This window comes from Podarcis pityusensis, assembly GCF_964106645.2.
Source record: "Podarcis pityusensis genome assembly, chromosome: 9".
Lineage (NCBI taxonomy): Eukaryota > Metazoa > Chordata > Lepidosauria > Squamata > Lacertidae > Podarcis > Podarcis pityusensis.
Window position 1 is genome coordinate 17,772,370 of NC_138034.1, and position 22,456 is coordinate 17,794,825.

The following is a 22,456-nucleotide window of genomic DNA, read 5'->3' on the forward strand; positions in this document are numbered from 1 at the left end:
GGACCACGGAGCATAAACATAGCCCACCATGCAAGACCAGCCCTCGCTGCTGATGCCGCCACAGCGACTTGCACAGGGGGAGCCCAGCCAGTCAACGTGCACCTTCCTCTCTCTGTGCTCCTAAATGAATCACGTGACCCTTATGAGATCATGGAGCCCAAAGCACACACTTTGGGGGGGGCGCGTGCTCTTACAGTACCCGAAAATGTGTGTTTTGAGCACTGTAAGAGATCGCGGCCCCTCCAAAAAGTGCTGGGGGGGGGGCGAGACCTTGGCATGAAATCACGTGATATCATGGTGCCCAAAATGACCATTGTGTTTTTGCGGGGAAAACAGGATGTCCCAGTTTTTCCAGGACACTTGCGGGGTATGTGGTACATGCCTGGTCTGTATGTGCCGCAGAATGAAGTGACAGAATCTACGTTGCCACTTGCTGCGAGTGTGGATGTGTGTGTCAAGTGCCATTTCTGAATGCCCCACTGCCTACAAGATTCCATGCAAGGAAAACCCCAACAAAGTATCAGGGAGAAAAGTCCTAATCCTGTTCTCCTCTGGCTGCTTTTTACACACAGGGATTTTCTTTTTCTATATAGGCATAAAAAATTGACCCTCCATCAGTAGTCTGTGGTAGAGCAGTCCATTCTGCCCCCCACCAAGACAAGTACCACTTCACCCCCATCTTCTCATGCTCAATGTGTAGGATCCAGACTTTATTGACAAATGTGATGGACTACAGCAAACTAGAATGACCCGAAAACATATACCTTGGGTCATTCATTTTCATCTACAGTTGAAAATATAAGCAGTAATATAAGGCAGAGCATAGGAGGCAGGGTTCCACTTTTCTTTCTAGTAAACAATAAATAAGACAGGAGTAGTACGCTGAGCAATTTTCTTCTGACATTTATGATAGCCTGAATTTTAGGCAGCAAAAACAGCCATTTCTCTACAACATTAAAGCACAGAGTTTATTAAGTTTTTATAAATAGCCTCATTTATTCTCCTTTCAAAGTTATCCATCACCCCAAGGAAACTCTTCAAATAAAATCAACAGAGAGGATGTTTGCTATGTTTAATTCTCATTGGGCGCAGCTCCATTATGTCTCTAGTGATATTTCATGCCTTCCAGATGTACGAAACTGATATTTAAAGGATTTCATTCTCTCCCCCCCCCCCCCCCAGTTCAACACGAAAACGAGTGCAGCAGAAAATGGAAAGCTGCTTACCAACCATTAAACATTATTATTGCCCTCCTGTGGCTTTCTGGCTTTCATACATCTCTCTAGTCATCCGTGCCATCTTTTCCTTCCAATTGCTTTGGGATACTGTGGAAATGTGTGTGTGTGTGTGTGTGTGTGTGTGTGTGCATTCCAATATGTCAGGTGGCCGGCTAGTTTAACTTGCTGCAGTTATAGCAGTTTGGGAGTCCAAAAATGGATGAAGTCCAGCTTCAGATGCCTGTTTTACTACACATTTTAGCACATCTCTGCATGGGATGTTGGTAAGCTACTTTGGCCTTCTGAATAGGCTCTAAGTCTGGCTTCTAAGAATATGCTTCAAACCTTCCGGAGAATAAGAAGCATTAAATGTTCTGTCATTTATAAAGCACTCATGGAAAAGTGCTACCCACTGTTTCCCATTTTTATCTTCACAGTGATCATAGGATCATAGAATTGTAGAGTTGGAAGGGACCCTGAGCATCATTTAGTCCTACCCTCTTCATTACAGGAATATGTAGCTGTCCTATATTAAAAAAGACAATAATTCAAGTGCTATGTGTGAACCACTTCTATATGAAATAACCATTATGTGTGTCATTTCATCACTCTGAGAAGGTAAACTAGCTAGAGTACAGTTTGGGAAAGTGGGGCATCTTTGTTGCCATGACAAATAGCTTATGTGGGAATGCCTCGATTTCTATTGAATGCCACCTCGCCATTTAGGACGATGTGTGTATTTGTTCTGGAAAATGTGGCACCCAACCATGTTACCAACAATGGAATTATTTCACTGTTCTTGGCATATGCTGTCTGGATCTGGTTTGACACCGTGTGCTTCACCTAAACAATGGACCAAAGCCTTTCTCTTTTCTGCTCTGCCGTTGCAGGAGCTATTATGTCGTCAGATGCAGGTTGTATGGGGAGAAAAACACACAGGAGTGCATTGTGCTCTCTCAGCAAGCCGACACTCTGGCTCAAGAAAAGGTCATTCTGCTTTTGCGAAAGGTGTAGCCCTTTTGTGGATCTGTGCGAGAGCATTTCTAAGAGGGTCTATAACACTGGCCCCAATCCGTGTGTGTCAGAATAGGCCAAGGCATTATGGTTGTAAGATCCTAATTTGGGATGGAAGGATGGATCCCTATATAACTGTCCTGAGCCGGTTTCACTTCCACTGCAAAAGACAACAACTCTGTTTTGCCTCATTTATGGGTGGACTTTTTAGGAACCCTAAAAATTGGCCCACATTTACAAAAAGGAGGGAAGTATTTACATTACGAGGTGTCAGCCTGTTGAGAGAACACAATGCACACCTGTGTGTGTTCCTCCCCAAACGAGGCTGAAGGATAATTACTTTCAGAGGCCACACAGAAGTCTGGGAGGTGCAGATCAGGTCCATTTTTGCATCAGAATTCACAGGAACCAAATTCTTCAAGCACCTTTAGTCCATAGATTTCCTGCTCTCTGTCTATGTTCTAGGGATCAGAAGGGTTGGGGTATGGGTTTAAAGATGGCAGAAGAGAGGAAGTGTGTGCCATGCTCTCATGGGGAGACTGTTTCAGTGGTTAAGGAGGGGCACTGCAAGTTTCTTAAGGACCCTCCTGCCCTTCTGAAATAGGCAACAAGTGCTCTGACAGCGCTGACAGCTTATTGTGCTGATGTCTGGATTAACTCCTGACCCTCCCCAGTTCCTATTTTATACTATACTATACAAGGTGGAGGGACGCATGTGGCACTGTGGGTTAAACCACAGAGCCTAAGACTTGCCGATCAGAAGGTCGGTGGTTCGAATCCCCATGACAGGGTGAGCTCCCATTGCTCGGTCCCTGCTCCTGCCAACCTAGCAGTTCGACAGCACGTCAAAGTGCAAGTAGATAAATAGGTACCGCTCCGGCAGGAAGGTAAACGGCGTTTCCATGCACTGCCCTGGTTCGCCAGAAGCGGGTTAGTCATGCTGGCCACATGACCTGGAAGCTGTACGCCGGCTTCTTTGGCCAATAAAGCAAGATGAGCGCCGCAACCCCAGAGTTGGCCACGACTGGACCTAATGGTCAGGGGTCCCTTTACCTTTTATACAATGGTGGACCAGTAAAAACATGGAAGATTAGTAATGCTAACCTGCCACCCAATTATGTGTGGAGGTTTATAATGCTGCTGGTGTTGGGTGGCAATTGCCACCCTCCCTTCCCAACAGGTGGGTGGGGTTTGTGACACCGAGCAGGCTTACCTGGTCGGGTGCCTCCCACCTGCTTTAGGGTGGCCATCGTCCCACCCCCAGCCTGGGAGGACAATGGCTGGGGGTGGGGCGAGGGCCCGGGGAAAAGAGGCCGACCCCTTCGGCCAAACCTCACTTTGTTTCCTCCTCTTCCAGGTTCACCCAGCCAACCCTCCCAAATTAATAATATTTTCTTGCAGCGTAATATTTTGCGTTCCAGGTCAGTGGGCGCTGCTATGGTTGTAAGATGGTTGCTGTATTCAGAACTGGGAAGGAATTTTCCCTGCATTGGCAGGTTTCTCCTTCCCTGTAGCATTTTGTCACAACTTTGGCGGTTTTAAGGCCTTGGCAAGGTATCCTTTAAGTCTATCTTCGAGTGTGTGTGGGGGAAGCATTTATTGCACCCCCCCACGGGGCGGTGGCTGCAGGGCCCGTTAAAGGGTTGATTGCGGGAGTCCCTCGCCCTAGAGCGGCGGCATGTAGGTCAAACTCTCGGCTGAGGTAAAGTGGGAGGGCACGCTGTGTAAATTCGTGCTTTACAGTCCCCTCCCACTGCACCTCATTGCCCTGTACATCCTCAGTCCCGGTTGGACCGAGAGGGTTACATGCCCTTGTTCTCTTTTGAAAGAAAATTATATGAAAATTATGTATAGATGGTATATTACATCAGTACAGATAGCAAAAATGTACAAAACCGGGTCAAACACATGTTGGAAATGTAAAGAAAAAGAAAGGACTTTTTATCATATGTGGTGAGAATGTAGAGAAGTTAAATATATAATGAGTTGGAAAAATTGTTTAAAATGACATTTGTAAAAACCCCCAGAAACATTTCTGTTAGGGATTGTAGGACAAGATTTATCAAGAAAAACAAAGAACTTATTTATGTATGCTATAACAGCGGCAAGAGTCTTGATAGCACAAGGATGGAAGAATGAGGAAATCACAACGAAAGAACAGTGGCAAGAAAAATTGATGAGTTAGGCAGAGTTGGCTAAATTGACATACAAATTGCGGGACAAGGACCACTGTGACTTTAAGGAAAAATGGGAGCTTTTTACAATTTATTTAAAAATACAAAAAAATGAATTGGACTCCTTGGCAGGTTTTGAATAAACATACACAAATTTATTGGTTGATAGATAATGTAAGGATATGTATAATTTTATAACATGCAGAGAATAATATGTGCTGAGAAATCAGAGAGAGGAGCTGAGGGAAGTCTCTGGTGGGGGGAGGGAGGGTTTATTTGAATTCAAATAATGAATATGATATGTTTTGATAATTAGTTATGTTAAAATTGTTAATAAAAACTTTTTTTAGAAAAAGAGAGAGTTACATGCCAAGGCCTTTGCCAAGTTTCCCACATTCTCAAGTTCAATAAAGTTGTGGCCAATTTGAGCCCATACTTTGGTCTCTTGTCTCATTCTTTGGGGGGGTGGGTAGGCTCCATGGACAGGGTTCAGCGCGTGTGCTCGCAATAAAACTCTGTAAGCAAAAGTAACCTATTTTTACATATCACCTGGAAAGGCTCCAAGAGGCTATATTGATTGGCTGTATGTGAACATCAGAGCAATCCCCGTTTCCCATTATATTCATTCTGACATTTAGCATCAAGGTGTACCACCGATTTGTCACCTTTGATTGTTGGTTGATATGGATTTGTTATATGAACAGCAAATGTTTTGCTTTGGCTCAGTTTGATCTTCTTAGATTCCTTACTTTGGAGAAGACCCATTTATTGCAGTGGATTTTTCCTCCTCTCCCTCCAGAGTCAGTGGCTTAAGGATTGTGGCTCTAGAACTCATTAAAAGCATTGGGCGGGGGGGGGGGGTAGATAAATCTATTGCAGACTTGCAGAAATAAAGATGAAAGGGGCAGTAATTAAAGTTGTACCTTACATTGGATTTCCAATTTGCATGCAATTACCTGACATACTGGTGACAACACTAATATATATCAAGAGAAATCTAGCAGCATGGATTCCAGTGTGAATAAGCTCTGCCTGATTTTTCTTTTCCCCTACAGGCAGGGGGATTCAGGTGCAGCAGTCAAACTTCAAAGGAGCTGCGAAATTGGGGTTATTATTATTATTTTTTAAAATGCACAAATGAACCCAGATCCTTTCCTTTCAGCTGTCAGAAACAACAGAGAACTAGGAGATGTGTTGATATACAGCATCGCAGAAGCATAACTAGAAACTTGAGACATCACCTTGCCAACAAAGGTCCGTATAGTAAAAGCTATGGTTTTCCTAGTAGTGAAGTACAGAAGTGAGAGCTGGACCATCAAGAAGGCTGATCGCCGAAGAATTGATGCTTTTGAATTATGGTGCTGGAGGAGACTCTTGAGAGTCCCATGGACTGCAAGAAGATCAAACCTATCCATTCTGAAGGAAATCAGCCCTGAGTGCTCACTGGAAGGACAGATCCTGAAGCTGAGGCTCCAATACTTTGGCCACCTCATGAGAAGAGAAGACTCCCTGGAAAAGACCCTGATGTTGGGAAAGATGGAGAGCACAAGGAGAAGGGGACAACAGAGGACGAGATGGTTGGACAGTGTTCTCGAAGCTACCAGCATGAGTTTGACCAAACTGCGGGAGGCAGTGGAAGACAGGAGTGCCTGGCGTGCTCTGGTCCATGGGGTCACGAAGAGTCGGACACGACTAAACGACTAAACAACAACAACAACCCACATAATGCACTCCAGGAAAGCTGTGATGGTATACTGAATTTATTTCCCCCTTTTCAGATCGTCCCTGGATCAGGAAAATCAGAGGACTTTTGGAAAACTGTGGGCTAGGGCTGTGCAATAAATCATTGTATCATATTGAAATATCATTGTGATAAGTATTTCAACAAGGCAATATACTAGATCAGCTGAACTGATACTTTGCATATACTTTGCCTTATGTTGTAAACTTTGAAGCTATGAAATGTTTTCCCTCCTAGTACATTTTTGTACACTTTTATTTGTCAAAACCTTTCTGTGCCAGGATAACAATACCATTTTAATGTCATGGCCAAAAATTTAAGAGCTTCCCATCTCATGTATTGGAATAATTGAATAGCTGTCCAGCTACAGCAAGGCAGGAAAGGCACACTAACATGTTTCCAGTGCTTTTTTTTCTGGGGGTATGCAGGGGTACGCATACCCCTAAATGTTTTGTGAATGTTTGTACTTTTGTCCATTTACTTTATTTATTTTTCCCAATTTGAACTATAAAATGGTGATTTTCTTGAGTCAAAATGAGAGTACCCCTAAACACCTTTTTTAAGAAAAAAAAAAGCACTGGATATTTCCAAAAAGCATCTAAATATCCCTCAAAGTATACAACGGCTTATAAGCTGCGTTTCATCAACCAGTTTGATGGATAGGAGCCGCAGCCATGAAGATTGAAGGCAATTAGAAAGACACATTTTCCGCATGCTCTGTTTAACAAATAATAACCACATTCTGGAACTTATCAGCCATTTCCCTAGTGCCCTGTTTTCTCTTTCGCTGCTGAAACACCAGTTTCCCCGCTTCCCTGAAAAAAGTCATTTATGCACACCAGTGTGGTCCACCATTCCCCAAGAGAGACTTAATAGCTTTTTTTTTTGCTTGAATCATTCATAGAAGAAGCAAGAAGTGTGGGGCAAAATTAATGAGAGTGCAATTCTTCTTCTTACTATTGTGGCTTCAGTTTCATTTCAAGCTTCCATATATTTGCTATCCAGAATAAGATTTTGCTGCTGCTGAAATGACTGCAGACACCTGTCATTGCTCACACAACGATTTAACCATTGAATGTCACCATCCTGAAAAGATTTCCTAAGCAGTAAGTTTGCAGAACACTTGTCCCATTCCTTAAATCACAGTTTGCTAGGACTACCAAGAACCAGGTAAAACTGCTTGGCTCTGTGTCTGTGAGGAGTTTCTGAACAGGTTACAGGTAAACATTGCCCAGCTCGCTGATATGACGTCATGCACCCTGTGGCCTCAGAACCTGACTTCTGGTGGCACTGCAAGGCCTCAGATTCGACTTCCGGTGCTTCGTGATGCACCAGAAGTTGCGTCGGGGGCCCTGCGGTGCAGATGCTGAACACCCAGAACAAAAGTTTTGAGGGTGCTCGGGCCCCCAGGGTCCCCTAGAGATAGCTGTCATCAGGTATTCCAGTTCCTATGATGAGCTACACCCCAGTATGTAGCTGCACAGTAAGCTTAAATAGAGCATTACCTACCGCAAACCGTAAAGAACAGTTCCATCCGGATGTAGCCGAATCATTCGATTTTTCACAGTAACTCCATGAACAAAGGACTTCTTGTCATTCAGGAAGTATGTATCTGGTACCCAGAGATAGTCAGCCACTCTGTTATCTAACGTCAAATTCAAAGGTATTCCAGAGTACGATAGTCTTTTATCCCTCCAGGACTGCTGGAAATACATAGTGAGCGTGTAGTCCTGGGAACAAAGAAGAAAAGAAAAGTAGTAATTCAGTGTGTGTGAATTTTGCATAGTTTCTAATACGTTTTATGATCTGAAGAGTGCAATTATTGCCACTGTACAATGAGATTCACTGAAAAAACAAACAACTGTGAGTGTCATGAATGCTGCTTCTGTTGGCCTGTTGATGCGAGCTTTTTTCTTACAAGTGGTACAGTGAACAATCTTGTGTCCACCTTTTCCATGAGGGACTTGCTTAAACTCCAAGATGTAACTGAGAACATCCTGTACAAAGGTGTCACAGTGCCTTAAGCGTGACCATACAGACTTTGCAAAACAGATCTTCATGTTCTTCAGCTTAAGGTCAAAGCTACACTGCAGGCTTGACGTCATTGTTTATCCAAATCTTATAGCCCCAGATCCCAGCGCAGAGAATGTCAGGTACCTTTGAATTCAACTAGATAGTTAAGACATCCTGGCCAAGCTTCAATAAGACTTTTTAAAGAATGAGGTCCTAATATGGGTAAAGGTAAAGGGACCCCTGAACATTAGGTCCAGTTGTGGCCGACTCTGGGGTTGTGGCGCTCATCTCGCTTTATTGGCCGAGGGAGCCAGCATACAGCTTCCAGGTCATGTGGCCAGCATGACTGAGCTGCTTCTGGTGAACCAGAGCAGCACACAGAAATGCTGTTTACCTTCCCGCCAGAGCGGTACCTATTTATCTACTTGCACTTTGACATGCTTTCGAACTGATAGGTTGGCAGGAGCAGAGACCGAGCAACGGGAGCTCACCTCGTCGTGGGGATTCAAACCGCTGACCTTCTGATCGGCAAGTCCTAGGCTCTGTGGTTTAACCCACAGCGCCACCCACGTCCACCTAATATGGGTGCCAGCCCTCAAAAGATGTGTGTGTCAGTGAGTGTCATGGACTGACTGGTTACACCATCAGGGGAAAAAGGCTCAGAGTCAGGGGGTTGCTGGTGGGATGACCATGAGTGGTCAAAGGGAGAAGAGAGTGCAGACTGGGAGGAGGAAGTGTTGGAAGCTTAAGAAGTATCTGGGTTTAGTGATGAGATGCTAGAACAATACTCGTATTTTGATACGTGGGTGTAGGGCTGCCATACATCTGTTGGAAATAGCGTCCAGGCTAAAAATGGCAACCTATGCTGCAAGTGTTGATTTTTTTGGCGAATTTCCTTAAAAATAGCTCCAAAACTTCAATTTTTTGAAGATTTTGCAAAAATAGCTGAACAACAGATTTTCACTTTTTGAAATATGGCAACCCTACGTGGATGCTAGCATGAAATGGCTGGATGGGTAGCAAATAAGGGGGGGGGGGCTGTTATTCTCTACCAGTGAGTAGTGTCACCTCCACTACCCAAAGCCCTGGTCTTATGTATGTTGTTAATAAAAAAACCCCCAATAACGATGTATTTTAAAAATATCTCTAAGCAACAGAAAATGTAAATACAGTTATGTTGGTCAATAGAAACCTGCCCCCAACATTCTGCAACTTCATATTTGGGCAATGCCAAAAATATCACAGAACTCAAAAAGGTTGTCTGCTATTTTGCAACATTTTTGGTAGCCCTAATAAACTGTGGATTTTGGAGTGAAAACTTATTATTTGTAATTGGTTTCATTCATAACCATTCCTCAGTTCTGGAGGGTGTGTATGCTACGTTTATTAGGATCTCCTAATTTGGGTTATATAAATGGATGTGCTTAGTAGTCCGGGGATAAACTGTACTTGTAGGCCCAGAGGAATCTGGATCTACAAGTGGTAAGGTCACTTATTACAGTGATGCTAGGCCTCCTTCCCTGGAAAGATGTCAACTAATGCAACCATGATGAGCTTTTTAATTGCTTGCAAGTGCACCAAACACGTGTGTTGCCGCCATATGGTGACTCTTCAGGTTTTCTCAGAAAAGGGACTTCAGTGCCAGCTCTTGCCGCCCTGACAAGCCTCTCCGTCTCACTAGATGTTGTGCCTGCTCCACGCCAGCTTGCCTGGGGCAAGAAAAGCAACTGGGAACCAAAAGGCAAAGAAATGAGAACAGCTGGGCTCCTTAATGAAAAATGCAGAGAGGATTTGAGAGCCAGTAGCATCCATTGCCATCAAACCCATTCTCATATGTAAGTAGATCCTGTTTACTTCATTAAGAGGTTACTTTGCTTCATATTTTACTTCATGTTTGTGCTTTAGTTCAGGATTGCCTGTTACTAATTCACACGTCCCTACTTTCTAAAGCACCTCCACAGTGTTTTAGGGGCAGATTTGTAGTGTAGACGGCCTCTTCTGACATAGTCTTTGTCTCTACTGCAATCCTCTATTTCCACGGAGACATATATTTAATAAAGGTTGTGTCTTCAGAAGGCACCATTCACTTGAATTCTGTCCAGAAAAGAAATGTGATCAGGAGGTAGCACGTGGATCTAGAGTCCTGCTTAGGAATAGTTCCCAAAAAACCTTTATGAGTGACTAATTCTGACTGAATTTCTCATACTTGTGAACTGGAGCAACCTCTTCAAAGACAACCATTGCGGACAAACTGCAAAATTTTGCACAACAGCCTACAAAATGCGTCAGTCGTTTTTACCTACTCGGCCTACATAGACCATTTATCTGTCCTTTAAATTACTAAGGACTCAGCTACATTGGCAAAGAAAAAGCGCTTTATGTGCGTTGTTTATGCATTCTAACACTGTGACAACAGATGGCGCTGTGGAGTTCTGTTTTTGCCAACCTGATTTCTCATACAAAATTTAAAACACCTTTAACTGAAACACTTCTTTGATGTGTCTAGATCCAGCCTAAGTCTTCCATTTTGCTTACTCACCTTTAATTTTACTTTATTTTATCCATACCAGTATTAGTTGTATTAACTAGAGTACACTTGTTTTTAACCGTATAATAAATTATAAATATACATAGGTACTGAAGGGATTTGGCAACTCTGATGGGCTACTCTTCACCCACTTTCCACATCTAAAATGAGTTCATGTGAGGTTGGCATAATCTTGCCAGATGGCATCGTATTGCCAGAGGCATCCCTTCAGTTTTTTTTCAGACTAGTATTGATGTTCAGTGCCTCTGGCAACTGGAACACAGATGCAGCTGCTATTAAGATTTGCTCCCTCTGACAGAGGTGGCATCCAACATCTTGGGAGGGCAAATTGGGACCCACCCACACCATGCCCTTGTCTGCCTGCCATCACTCCCTGCCACTTCCCATCCAACCCCACTGCCTTACCTTCACTGGCACATGCCATGGCAACCTGAGTGTAATCTTCGACACCTCCCTTTCCATGGAGGCGCAGATTGCAGCTATAACAAAGGCGGCATTTTTTCATCTCTGCCAAGCTAAGCAGTTGGCTCCTTACCTCTCTCGCCCTGACCTAGCCACTGTGATCCACGCGATGGTCACCTCCAGACTGGATTATTGTAACTCGCTCTACGTGGGGCTGCCCTTGAGACTGACCCAGAAACTCCAGCGGGTGCAGAATGCCGTGGCGAGACTCCTTACGGGGATCACATTCACCCAGTGCTATACCAGCTGCACTGGCTCCCGGTGGAGTACAGGATCAGGTTTAAGGTGCTGGTTTTAACTTTTAAAGCCCTATACGGCCTAGGACCCTTGTACCTACGGGACCGCCTCTCCTGGTATGTCCCACGGAGGATCTTCAAACAAAAATATCTTGGAGGTCCCGGGCCACAGGGAGGCTAGGCTGGCCTCTACCAGAGCCAGGGCATTTTCAGCTGTGGCCCCGATCTGTTGGAACGCTCTGTCACAAGAGACTAGGGCCCTGCGGGACTTGACATCTTTTCGCAGGGCCTGCAAGACAGAGCTGTTCCACCAGGCCTTTGGCCAAGGCACAGTCTCACCCTCTCCTTTGGTAATCCCCGTAGAACTCTAGCCCAATGGTTGCTATTAATTTGATTCTGATTTGGTTTTAAAATGAATTGTTTTTAGAAGGCTGTATTATTTTACTGTTGTTAGCCACTCTGAGCCCAGCTTCGGCTGGGGAGGGCAGGATATAAATAAAATTTTATTATTGTTGTTATTATTATTATTAGAGTGAGCGCACTATGGCAACTGCATGGGGACATCCTGGGTGGGCATCTCAGCACCATCAGTGGGTCTCTCCCTCTCTCCTTCCCTCCTTCTCTCTTTCCCACTCCCTCTGCTGCTATGGCCTCTGCCTCCTCTTCTGCCATGGCTGCAGCCTCCACTTCCTCCTCCTCTGCTGTACTTCCTGCCCACCACTTCCAGAACCTGGTGTCTATGGAAGTGTGGTGGAAACTCCTGAAGTATGACTGGTGGCAGCGTTGGTGGCAGAGACTACGGCGGAAGAGGAAGAAGCCAAAATGGGACATCTGGGATTGCGATCAGATGCCATCGTGGCTTCAGTAAATCTTGGATGTCCCGCTCAAAATGGGACAGTTGCGTGGTATGGGATGGGACGCCTGTGGCTTTCCACAATTTGCTGGACCACAACTCCAATCATCCCTGGCCACTGTCCATGCTGCCTGCATGGGAGTTGTTGTTGTTGTTTAGTTGTTTAGTCATGTCCGACACTTCGTGACCCCATGGACCAGAGCACGCCAGGCACTCCTGTCTTCCACTGCCTTGACCACAGTTTGGTCAAACTCATGCTGGTAGCTTCAAGAACACTGTTCAGCCATCTCGTCCTCTGTCGTCCCCTTCTCCTTGTGCCCTCCATCTTTCCCAACATCAGGGTCTTTTCCAGAGAGTCTTCTCTTCTCATGAGGTGGCCAAAGTATTGGAGCCTCAGCTTCACAATCTGTCCTTCCAGGGAGTACTCAGGGCTGATTTCCTTAAGAATGGATCGGTTTGATCTTCTTGCAGTCCATGGGACTCTCAAGAGTCTCCTCCAGCACCATAATTCAAAATGGGATTAATGGGAGTTGGAGTCCAACAATCTCTGGAGGGCCACAGGCTCCCTATCCCTGCCTAAGATAATGTTACAGATAGGTAGCCGTGTTGGTCTGCCATAATCAAAATAAAAAAAATCCTTCCAGTAGCACCTTTAAGACCAACTAAGTTAGTTCTTGGTATGAGCTTTCGTGTGCAAGCACACTTCTTCAGATACACTGAAACAGAAGTTGCCAGATCCTTCTATATAGTGAGAAGGTGGGGAGGGGTATTACTCAGAAGGGTGGTGGGAATGGGAGATAGGCAGATAGCTGGGATGAGCCTGCTGACGACTCTTAACGACTGTAATGGGTCTTACAGGAAAAGGCAAGGGGTGAGAAGGTGAGAAATGGCTTAGTCATGTATAATGGGATAAGAATCCAATGTCTTTGTTCAAACCAGGTTTCTCCATGGTTTTAAGTTTGGTAATGAATTGCAATTCAGCAGCTTCTCTTTCCAGTCTATTTCTGAAATTCCTTTGTAGTAAAACAGCTACTTTGAGATCTTGTATAGAATGTCCTGGGAGATTGAAGTGTTCTCCTACTGGTTTCTCTGTTTTGTGATTCTTGATGTCAGATTTATGTCCATTTATTCTTTGGCGTAAGGTTTGGCCTGTTTGTCCAATATAGAGAGCTGAAGGACACTGTTGGCATTTGATGCCATACACAATGTTAGATGATGAGCAATTGAATAGTCCCGAGATGGTATGTGTGATGTTGTTGGGGCCAGTAATGGTGTTGTCCGGGTGTATGTGGCAGCAAAGTTGGCATCTGGGTTTATTGCAGGCTCTGGTGCCAGTGTCCGTGTTAAGTCTGGTTGTAGTATTATTGTGGGTTAGGAGTTGTTTAAGATTGGGTGGCTGTCTGTAGGCAATGAAAGGTCTTCCTCCCAGAGCTTGAGAAAGAGAACTGTCATTGTCCAGGAGAGGTTGTAGATCTCTGATGATGCGTTGTACAGTTTTAACTTGGGAGCTGTATGTGATGACTAGAGGTGTTCTGTTATTTTCTTTTTTGGGTCTGTCTTGCAGCAAGTTCTCTCTGGGTATAAGTCTGGCTCTGTTGATCTGTTGTCTAACTTCATCTGCTGGGTATTTTAGTTCTGAAAAGGTTTGCTGTAGATCTCTTAGGTGAGAGTCTCTGTCTGTAGAATTGGAACAGATGCGGCTGTAACGTAGTGCCTGGCTATATACAATGGACTGTTTGGTATGTTTGGGATGGTAGCTAGAGGCATGTAGATATGTTTGTCGGTCAGTTGGTTTACGGTATAAGGTGGTGTCCATGCGCCCATCCTGTATTTTTATAGTAGTGTCCAAAAAATGTATTTCTTGCATAGATTGATTCATTGTAAGGTTGATTGTGGGGTGAAAATCATTAAATTTCTGGTGAAAGGTGTCCAGGGTCTGTTGACCATGTGTCCAGATGATAAAAATATCGTCAATGTATCGCAGATACAAGAGAGGTTTGAGTGGGTAGGAGTTTAGGAAACGTTGTTCTAAATCTGCCATGAAGATGTTGGCATACTGTGGGGCCATGCGGGTGCCCATTGCTGTGCCGCTGATCTGAAGGAACAGGTCATCACCGAATTTGAAGTTGTTGTGGGTAAGGACAAATTGGCAGAGTTTGGTGGCAAGGTCCGCTGTGGTTTTATCTGAAATGGTGTTCCTTATAGCTTGTAAACCATCGTTGTGTGGGATGTTGGTATACAGAGATTCCACATCCATAGTAGCTAGTATAGTGTTGTTGGGAAGATTATTTAAAGATTGTATTTTCCTCAGAAAATCTGTGGTGTCACGTACATAGCTGGGAGCACTGATGGCATATGGTTTCAGAACAGAGTCCATATAACCAGAGACACCCACTGTAATAGTGCCAATACCTGAAATGATGGGGCGTCCTGGATTTCCTGGTTTGTGTATTTTAGGTAGAAGATAGAAAGTTCCTGGTCGAGGTTCTGTTGGTGTGTTGGTGAGGATCTGTTCTTGGATGTGTGGGGGTAGCTCCTTAACAATCTTGTTCAGTTCTTTCTTGTATTCTTGTGTGGGGTCTGAGTCCAATTTTGTGTAAAAGGCGGTATTGGAAAGTTGTCTGTTAGCCTCCTGAATGTAGTAAGTTTTGTTCATGATGACGACAGCTCCACCTTTGTCTGCTTCTTTAATTATAATGTCTGGGTTGTTTCTGAGATTATCTATGGCTCTCCTTTCAGCATGGTTTAGATTTTGTTGTAAGCGATGGTGTTTTCTGGTCACATCTGTTTGGATTCTGTGGCGGAAGCAGTCAATGTACAAGTCCAGTGTGGTATTGCGTCCGTCAGGAGGGGTCCATGTGGAGTCCCTTTTTGTGTAACACTTTTTCGGAGGTAGTTGGTGGTCAGTGTTCTGTTGGGAGGGTGGTTGTTGTTCTCCAGTGGGTTGAGAGGTGTTGTGTTGTGAAGTTGTTGTTTGTTCTGATTGGTCTTGTTGTTGTGTGTGTTGAAAATACTCCTTCAGGCGTAAACGGCGGAAAAATGCTTCCAAGTCCCCGTAGAACTGAATCATGTGTGGGGATTTGGCAGGGCAGAATGACAGTCCACGTGAAAGGACTGATTCCTCGGCTGGGCTGAGTGCTTGCTGTGAGAGATTGACAATATTGTTGATCTTGTTTTGATTAGTAGCCTGTAGGTTGGAAAGGTTAGAGAGTTTCTTGTTTTTCTGTTTTTTCAGTAGCTCCAGTTGAGAGTGGTAAATGTTTTGTTTTTCCTTTTGGAACTCTTGCCAAGCTTGGTGGTTCCTGATAGAGTTGTCTAATACAAGGAGTTCCTCCTTTATTAGCTTCTGTTTAGAGTAGAGAACGCTGATCAGATGTTTGAGCAGCTTCTTAGAGAAAGTGTTGCATAGTTTTCTAGCATATTCAGTGGGATACGTGGATTGTAGAGGGTTCTTAATTCTAAGACCCTTGGGTATAATGTTCAGGTTCTTGCATTTAGTAAGAAAGAAGATATCAGTCTGTACCTGTGCAAGTTTCTTGGTGAGGTTGATGGACTTCCATTTCATGCGGCTCAATGTGGTGCCTTCCATGGTTCCAGTTACAGATAGGTAGCCGTGTTGGTCTGCCATAATCAAAATAAAAAAAATCCTTCCAGTAGCACCTTTAAGACCAACTAAGTTAGTTCTTGGTATGAGCTTTCGTGTGCAAGCACACTTCTTCAGATACACTGAAACAGAAGTTGCCAGATCCTTCTATATAGTGAGAAGGTGGGGAGGGGTATTACTCAGAAGGGTGGTGGGAATGGGAGATAGGCAGATAGCTGGGATGAGCCTGCTGACGACTCTTAACGACTGTAATGGGTCTTACAGGAAAAGGCAAGGGGTGAGAAGGTGAGAAATGGCTTAGTCATGTATAATGGGATAAGAATCCAATGTCTTTGTTCAAACCAGGTTTCTCCATGGTTTTAAGTTTGGTAATGAGTTGCAATTCAGCAGCTTCTCTTTCCAGTCTATTTCTGAAATTCCTTTGTAGTAAAACAGCTACTTTGAGATCTTGTATAGAATGTCCTGGGAGATTGAAGTGTTCTCCTACTGGTTTCTCTGTTTTGTGATTCTTGATGTCAGATTTATGTCCATTTATTCTTTGGCGTAAGGTTTGGCCTGTTTGTCCAATATAGAGAGCTGAAGGACACTGTTGGCATTTGATGCCATACACAATGTTAGATGATGAGCAATTGAATAGTCCCGAGATGGTATGTGTGATGTTGTTGGGGCCAGTAATGGTGTTGTCCGGGTGTATGTGGCAGCAAAGTTGGCATCTGGGTTTATTGCAGGCTCTGGTGCCAGTGTCCGTGTTAAGTCTGGTTGTAGTATTATTGTGGGTTAGGAGTTGTTTAAGATTGGGTGGCTGTCTGTAGGCAATGAAAGGTCTTCCTCCCAGAGCTTGAGAAAGAGAACTGTCATTGTCCAGGAGAGGTTGTAGATCTCTGATGATGCGTTGTACAGTTTTAACTTGGGAGCTGTATGTGATGACTAGAGGTGTTCTGTTATTTTCTTTTTTGGGTCTGTCTTGCAGCAAGTTCTCTCTGGGTATAAGTCTGGCTCTGTTGATCTGTTGTCTAACTTCATCTGCTGGGTATTTTAGTTCTGAAAAGGTTTGCTGTAGATCTCTTAGGTGAGAGTCTCTGTCTGTAGAATTGGAACAGATGCGGCTGTAACGTAGTGCCTGGCTATATACAATGGACTGTTTGGTATGTTTGGGATGGTAGCTAGAGGCATGTAGATATGTTTGTCGGTCAGTTGGTTTACGGTATAAGGTGGTGTCCATGCGCCCATCCTGTATTTTTATAGTAGTGTCCAAAAAATGTATTTCTTGCATAGATTGATTCATTGTAAGGTTGATTGTGGGGTGAAAATCATTAAATTTCTGGTGAAAGGTGTCCAGGGTCTGTTGACCATGTGTCCAGATGATAAAAATATCGTCAATGTATCGCAGATACAAGAGAGGTTTGAGTGGGTAGGAGTTTAGGAAACGTTGTTCTAAATCTGCCATGAAGATGTTGGCATACTGTGGGGCCATGCGGGTGCCCATTGCTGTGCCGCTGATCTGAAGGAACAGGTCATCACCGAATTTGAAGTTGTTGTGGGTAAGGACAAATTGGCAGAGTTTGGTGGCAAGGTCCGCTGTGGTTTTATCTGAAATGGTGTTCCTTATAGCTTGTAAACCATCGTTGTGTGGGATGTTGGTATACAGAGATTCCACATCCATAGTAGCTAGTATAGTGTTGTTGGGAAGATTATTTAAAGATTGTATTTTCCTCAGAAAATCTGTGGTGTCACGTACATAGCTGGGAGCACTGATGGCATATGGTTTCAGAACAGAGTCCATATAACCAGAGACACCCACTGTAATAGTGCCAATACCTGAAATGATGGGGCGTCCTGGATTTCCTGGTTTGTGTATTTTAGGTAGAAGATAGAAAGTTCCTGGTCGAGGTTCTGTTGGTGTGTTGGTGAGGATCTGTTCTTGGATGTGTGGGGGTAGCTCCTTAACAATCTTGTTCAGTTCTTTCTTGTATTCTTGTGTGGGGTCTGAGTCCAATTTTGTGTAAAAGGCGGTATTGGAAAGTTGTCTGTTAGCCTCCTGAATGTAGTAAGTTTTGTTCATGATGACGACAGCTCCACCTTTGTCTGCTTCTTTAATTATAATGTCTGGGTTGTTTCTGAGATTATCTATGGCTCTCCTTTCAGCATGGTTTAGATTTTGTTGTAAGCGATGGTGTTTTCTGGTCACATCTGTTTGGATTCTGTGGCGGAAGCAGTCAATGTACAAGTCCAGTGTGGTATTGCGTCCGTCAGGAGGGGTCCATGTGGAGTCCCTTTTTGTGTAACACTTTTTCGGAGGTAGTTGGTGGTCAGTGTTCTGTTGGGAGGGTGGTTGTTGTTCTCCAGTGGGTTGAGAGGTGTTGTGTTGTGAAGTTGTTGTTTGTTCTGATTGGTCTTGTTGTTGTGTGTGTTGAAAATACTCCTTCAGGCGTAAACGGCGGAAAAATGCTTCCAAGTCCCCGTAGAACTGAATCATGTGTGGGGATTTGGCAGGGCAGAATGACAGTCCACGTGAAAGGACTGATTCCTCGGCTGGGCTGAGTGCTTGCTGTGAGAGATTGACAATATTGTTGATCTTGTTTTGATTAGTAGCCTGTAGGTTGGAAAGGTTAGAGAGTTTCTTGTTTTTCTGTTTTTTCAGTAGCTCCAGTTGAGAGTGGTAAATGTTTTGTTTTTCCTTTTGGAACTCTTGCCAAGCTTGGTGGTTCCTGATAGAGTTGTCTAATACAAGGAGTTCCTCCTTTATTAGCTTCTGTTTAGAGTAGAGAACGCTGATCAGATGTTTGAGCAGCTTCTTAGAGAAAGTGTTGCATAGTTTTCTAGCATATTCAGTGGGATACGTGGATTGTAGAGGGTTCTTAATTCTAAGACCCTTGGGTATAATGTTCAGGTTCTTGCATTTAGTAAGAAAGAAGATATCAGTCTGTACCTGTGCAAGTTTCTTGGTGAGGTTGATGGACTTCCATTTCATGCGGCTCAATGTGGTGCCTTCCATGGTTCCAGTTACAGATAGGTAGCCGTGTTGGTCTGCCATAATCAAAATAAAAAAAATCCTTCCAGTAGCACCTTTAAGACCAACTAAGTTAGTTCTTGGTATGAGCTTTCGTGTGCAAGCACACTTCTTCAGATACACTGAAACAGAAGTTGCCAGATCCTTCTATATAGTGAGAAGGTGGGGAGGGGTATTACTCAGAAGGGTGGTGGGAATGGGAGATAGGCAGATAGCTGGGATGAGCCTGCTGACGACTCTTAACGACTGTAATGGGTCTTACAGGAAAAGGCAAGGGGTGAGAAGGTGAGAAATGGCTTAGTCATGTATAATGGGATAAGAATCCAATGTCTTTGTTCAAACCAGGTTTCTCCATGGTTTTAAGTTTGGTAATGAGTTGCAATTCAGCAGCTTCTCTTTCCAGTCTATTTCTGAAATTCCTTTGTAGTAAAACAGCTACTTTGAGATCTTGTATAGAATGTCCTGGGAGATTGAAGTGTTCTCCTACTGGTTTCTCTGTTTTGTGATTCTTGATGTCAGATTTATGTCCATTTATTCTTTGGCGTAAGGTTTGGCCTGTTTGTCCAATATAGAGAGCTGAAGGACACTGTTGGCATTTGATGCCATACACAATGTTAGATGATGAGCAATTGAATAGTCCCGAGATGGTATGTGTGATGTTGTTGGGGCCAGTAATGGTGTTGTCCGGGTGTATGTGGCAGCAAAGTTGGCATCTGGGTTTATTGCAGGCTCTGGTGCCAGTGTCCGTGTTAAGTCTGGTTGTAGTATTATTGTGGGTTAGGAGTTGTTTAAGATTGGGTGGCTGTCTGTAGGCAATGAAAGGTCTTCCTCCCAGAGCTTGAGAAAGAGAACTGTCATTGTCCAGGAGAGGTTGTAGATCTCTGATGATGCGTTGTACAGTTTTAACTTGGGAGCTGTATGTGATGACTAGAGGTGTTCTGTTATTTTCTTTTTTGGGTCTGTCTTTGCTGCCACATACACCCGGACAACACCATTACCGGCCCCAACAACATCACACATACCATCTCGGGACTATTCAATTGCTCATCATCTAACATTGTGTATGGCATCAAATGCCAACAGTGTCCTTCAGCTCTCTATATTGGACAAACAGGCCAAACCTTACGCCAAAGAATAAATGGACATAAATCTGACATCAAGAATCACAAAACAGAGAAACCAGTAGGAGAACACTTCAATCTCCCAGGACATTCTATACAAGATCTCAAAGTAGCTGTTTTACTACAAAGGAATTTCAGAAATAGACTGGAAAGAGAAGCTGCTGAATTGCAATTCATTACCAAACTTAAAACCATGGAGAAACCTGGTTTGAACAAAGACATTGGATTCTTATCCCATTATACATGACTAAGCCATTTCTCACCTTCTCACCCCTTGCCTTTTCCTGTAAGACCCATTACAGTCGTTAAGAGTCGTCAGCAGGCTCATCCCAGCTATCTGCCTATCTCCCATTCCCACCACCCTTCTAAGATAATGTTGCTTTAGTTTCAGCCTTCTGCTATTGCAAGGGGTGGAGGCTGCTTCAGTGACATTTTTGATGATCTGTTGACCATGGGATGATGCTAGTCTTATCCCCTACTTGTCTTTTCCCATTAATAAACCTTTGCATGACACAGCGGTGCTATGAAGGGGCTGGTGGAGAGGACTACTGGGGCAGATGAATGAAAAGCTATGTCTGTTCCAGCTTTAAGGTTGGGTCCATAAGCCTGTGCAAAATAATGAATTGTGCCAGTCCTGGCATCCTTTCACCCTGTTATTATAAAGCCATTAACTGCAATGGCCTTAAATGAAAAGATGCATTTACATATACCTATAGCAGTGCAATTAGCACTGAAACCCATTTGTGGGGACTTGCTGCAATGCAGAAGTCAACCAAAACTCCATATTCTTTATAAAATTGTGATGGATCAAAAAATCTATTCATGCATTCGGCCTACCCAGGGTGCCTACCTAATTACCTGTTCTTGCCTAATTTTTATTAGGAGTTTTTAGGAGCTGCCTGAAGTCTCTGATTGAAGCTAGCAGCACAACCTCTGATATTTACCGTATTTATTTAGCTAGATTTATTTATTGCTTGGGACGCAGGTGGTGCTGTGGTCTAAACCACAGAGCCTAGGGCTTGCTGATCAGAAGGTTGGTGGTTCGATTCCCTGTGACAGGGTGAGCTCCCGTTGCTCGGTCCCTGCTCCTGCCAACCTAGCAGTTCAAAAGCACGTCAAGTGCAAATAGATAAATAGGTACCGCTCTGGCGGGAAGGTAAACGGTGTTTCTGTGTGCTGCTCTGGTTTGCCAGAAGCGGCTTAGTCATGCTCGCCACATGACCCGGAAGCTGTCTGCGGACAAACACTGGCTCCCTCGGCCAGTAAAGCAAGATGAGCACCCAGAGTCGTCCGAAACTGGACCTAACGGTCAGGGGTCCCTTTACATTTTATTTATTGCTTAATCAAATGAATGATCTCTAAGTAATAATATTAAATATTCATTACAAATATTGATGAAAATAAGCACTTAAAATAATGACTAGATCAGTTAAAGACAAGTTCTTAAAAAAGCAAAAGGCTGCAGAAATATGTATCCATAACAGATTTCTAGGGTCATTTTTCATAGAGTCTCTTAGGCTTCATATTAGATTCCATATCAAGGACATAGTCACCTTCCTGCTGGTAGAGTTCTAATATGCTACCAATCAAGTTGTTTTGATATGTCTGGTGCCAGCACCGTCCGTTAAGAGTTTGGGTGTAATCTTCGATACCTCCCTCTCTATGGAGGCGCAGATTACAGCTATAACAAAGGCGGCATTTTTTCATCTCCGCCAGGCTAAGCAGTTGGCTCCTTATCTCTCTTGCCCTGACCTAACCACTGTGATCCACGCGACGGTCACCTCCAGACTGGATTATTGTAACTCGCTCTACGTGGGGCTGCCCTTGAGACTGACCCAGAAACTCCAGCGGGTGCAGAATGCCGCGGTGAGACTCCTTATGGGGTCTTTGCTGCGAGATCATATTCATCCGGTACTATACCAGCTGCACTGGCTCCCGGTGGAGTACAGGATCAGGTTTAAGGTGCTGGTTTTAACCTTTAAAGCCCTATACGGCCTAGGACCCTCGTACCTACGGGACCGCCTCTCCTGGTATGTCCCACAGAGAAATTTACGGTCTGCAAATAAAAACATCCTGAAGATCCCAGGCCACAGAGAGGTTAGGCTGGCGTCAACTAGAGCCAGGGCTTTCTCGGCCGCGGCTCCAATCTGGTGGAACGCTCTGTCACAAGAGACTAGGGCCCTGCGGGACCTGACATCTTTCCGCAGGGCCTGCAAGACAGAGCTGTTCCACCAGGCCTTTGGTCAGGGTGCAGCCTGACCCCCTCCTCTGGCAATCTGCACAGAATTTTGCTTAATGGCTGCCATCAATTTGATTTTAATTAATTTTATAATGAATGTTTTTAGAATGTTGGATTATTTTGATTGCTGTTAGCCGCCCTGAGCCCAGCTTCGGCTGGGGAGGGCGGGATATAAATAAAATTTATTATTATTATTATTATTATTATTATTATTATTATTATTA

General features: G+C 44.1%; 1 protein-coding gene and 1 long non-coding RNA gene across 2 annotated transcripts in view; both read right to left on the reverse strand.

Annotated features, from left to right (window-relative positions):
- GABRB1 (gamma-aminobutyric acid type A receptor subunit beta1) overlaps positions 1-22,456 on the reverse strand; it is a 98,339-nt gene that overhangs the window by 27,602 nt on the left and 48,281 nt on the right. Inside the window, exon 4 of the mRNA XM_081020052.1 lies at positions 7,656-7,876. Within this exon, the coding sequence (XP_080876178.1) occupies positions 7,656-7,876 (221 nt within the window). The remainder of the gene's footprint in view (positions 1-7,655; positions 7,877-22,456) is intronic.
- On the reverse strand, positions 11,238-22,454 carry LOC308485011. Its single transcript, XR_013990295.1, has 2 exons — positions 21,909-22,454; positions 11,238-11,406 (listed from the first exon to the last, which is right to left on the reverse strand). It is a non-coding gene; the product is annotated as an uncharacterized lncRNA (long non-coding RNA).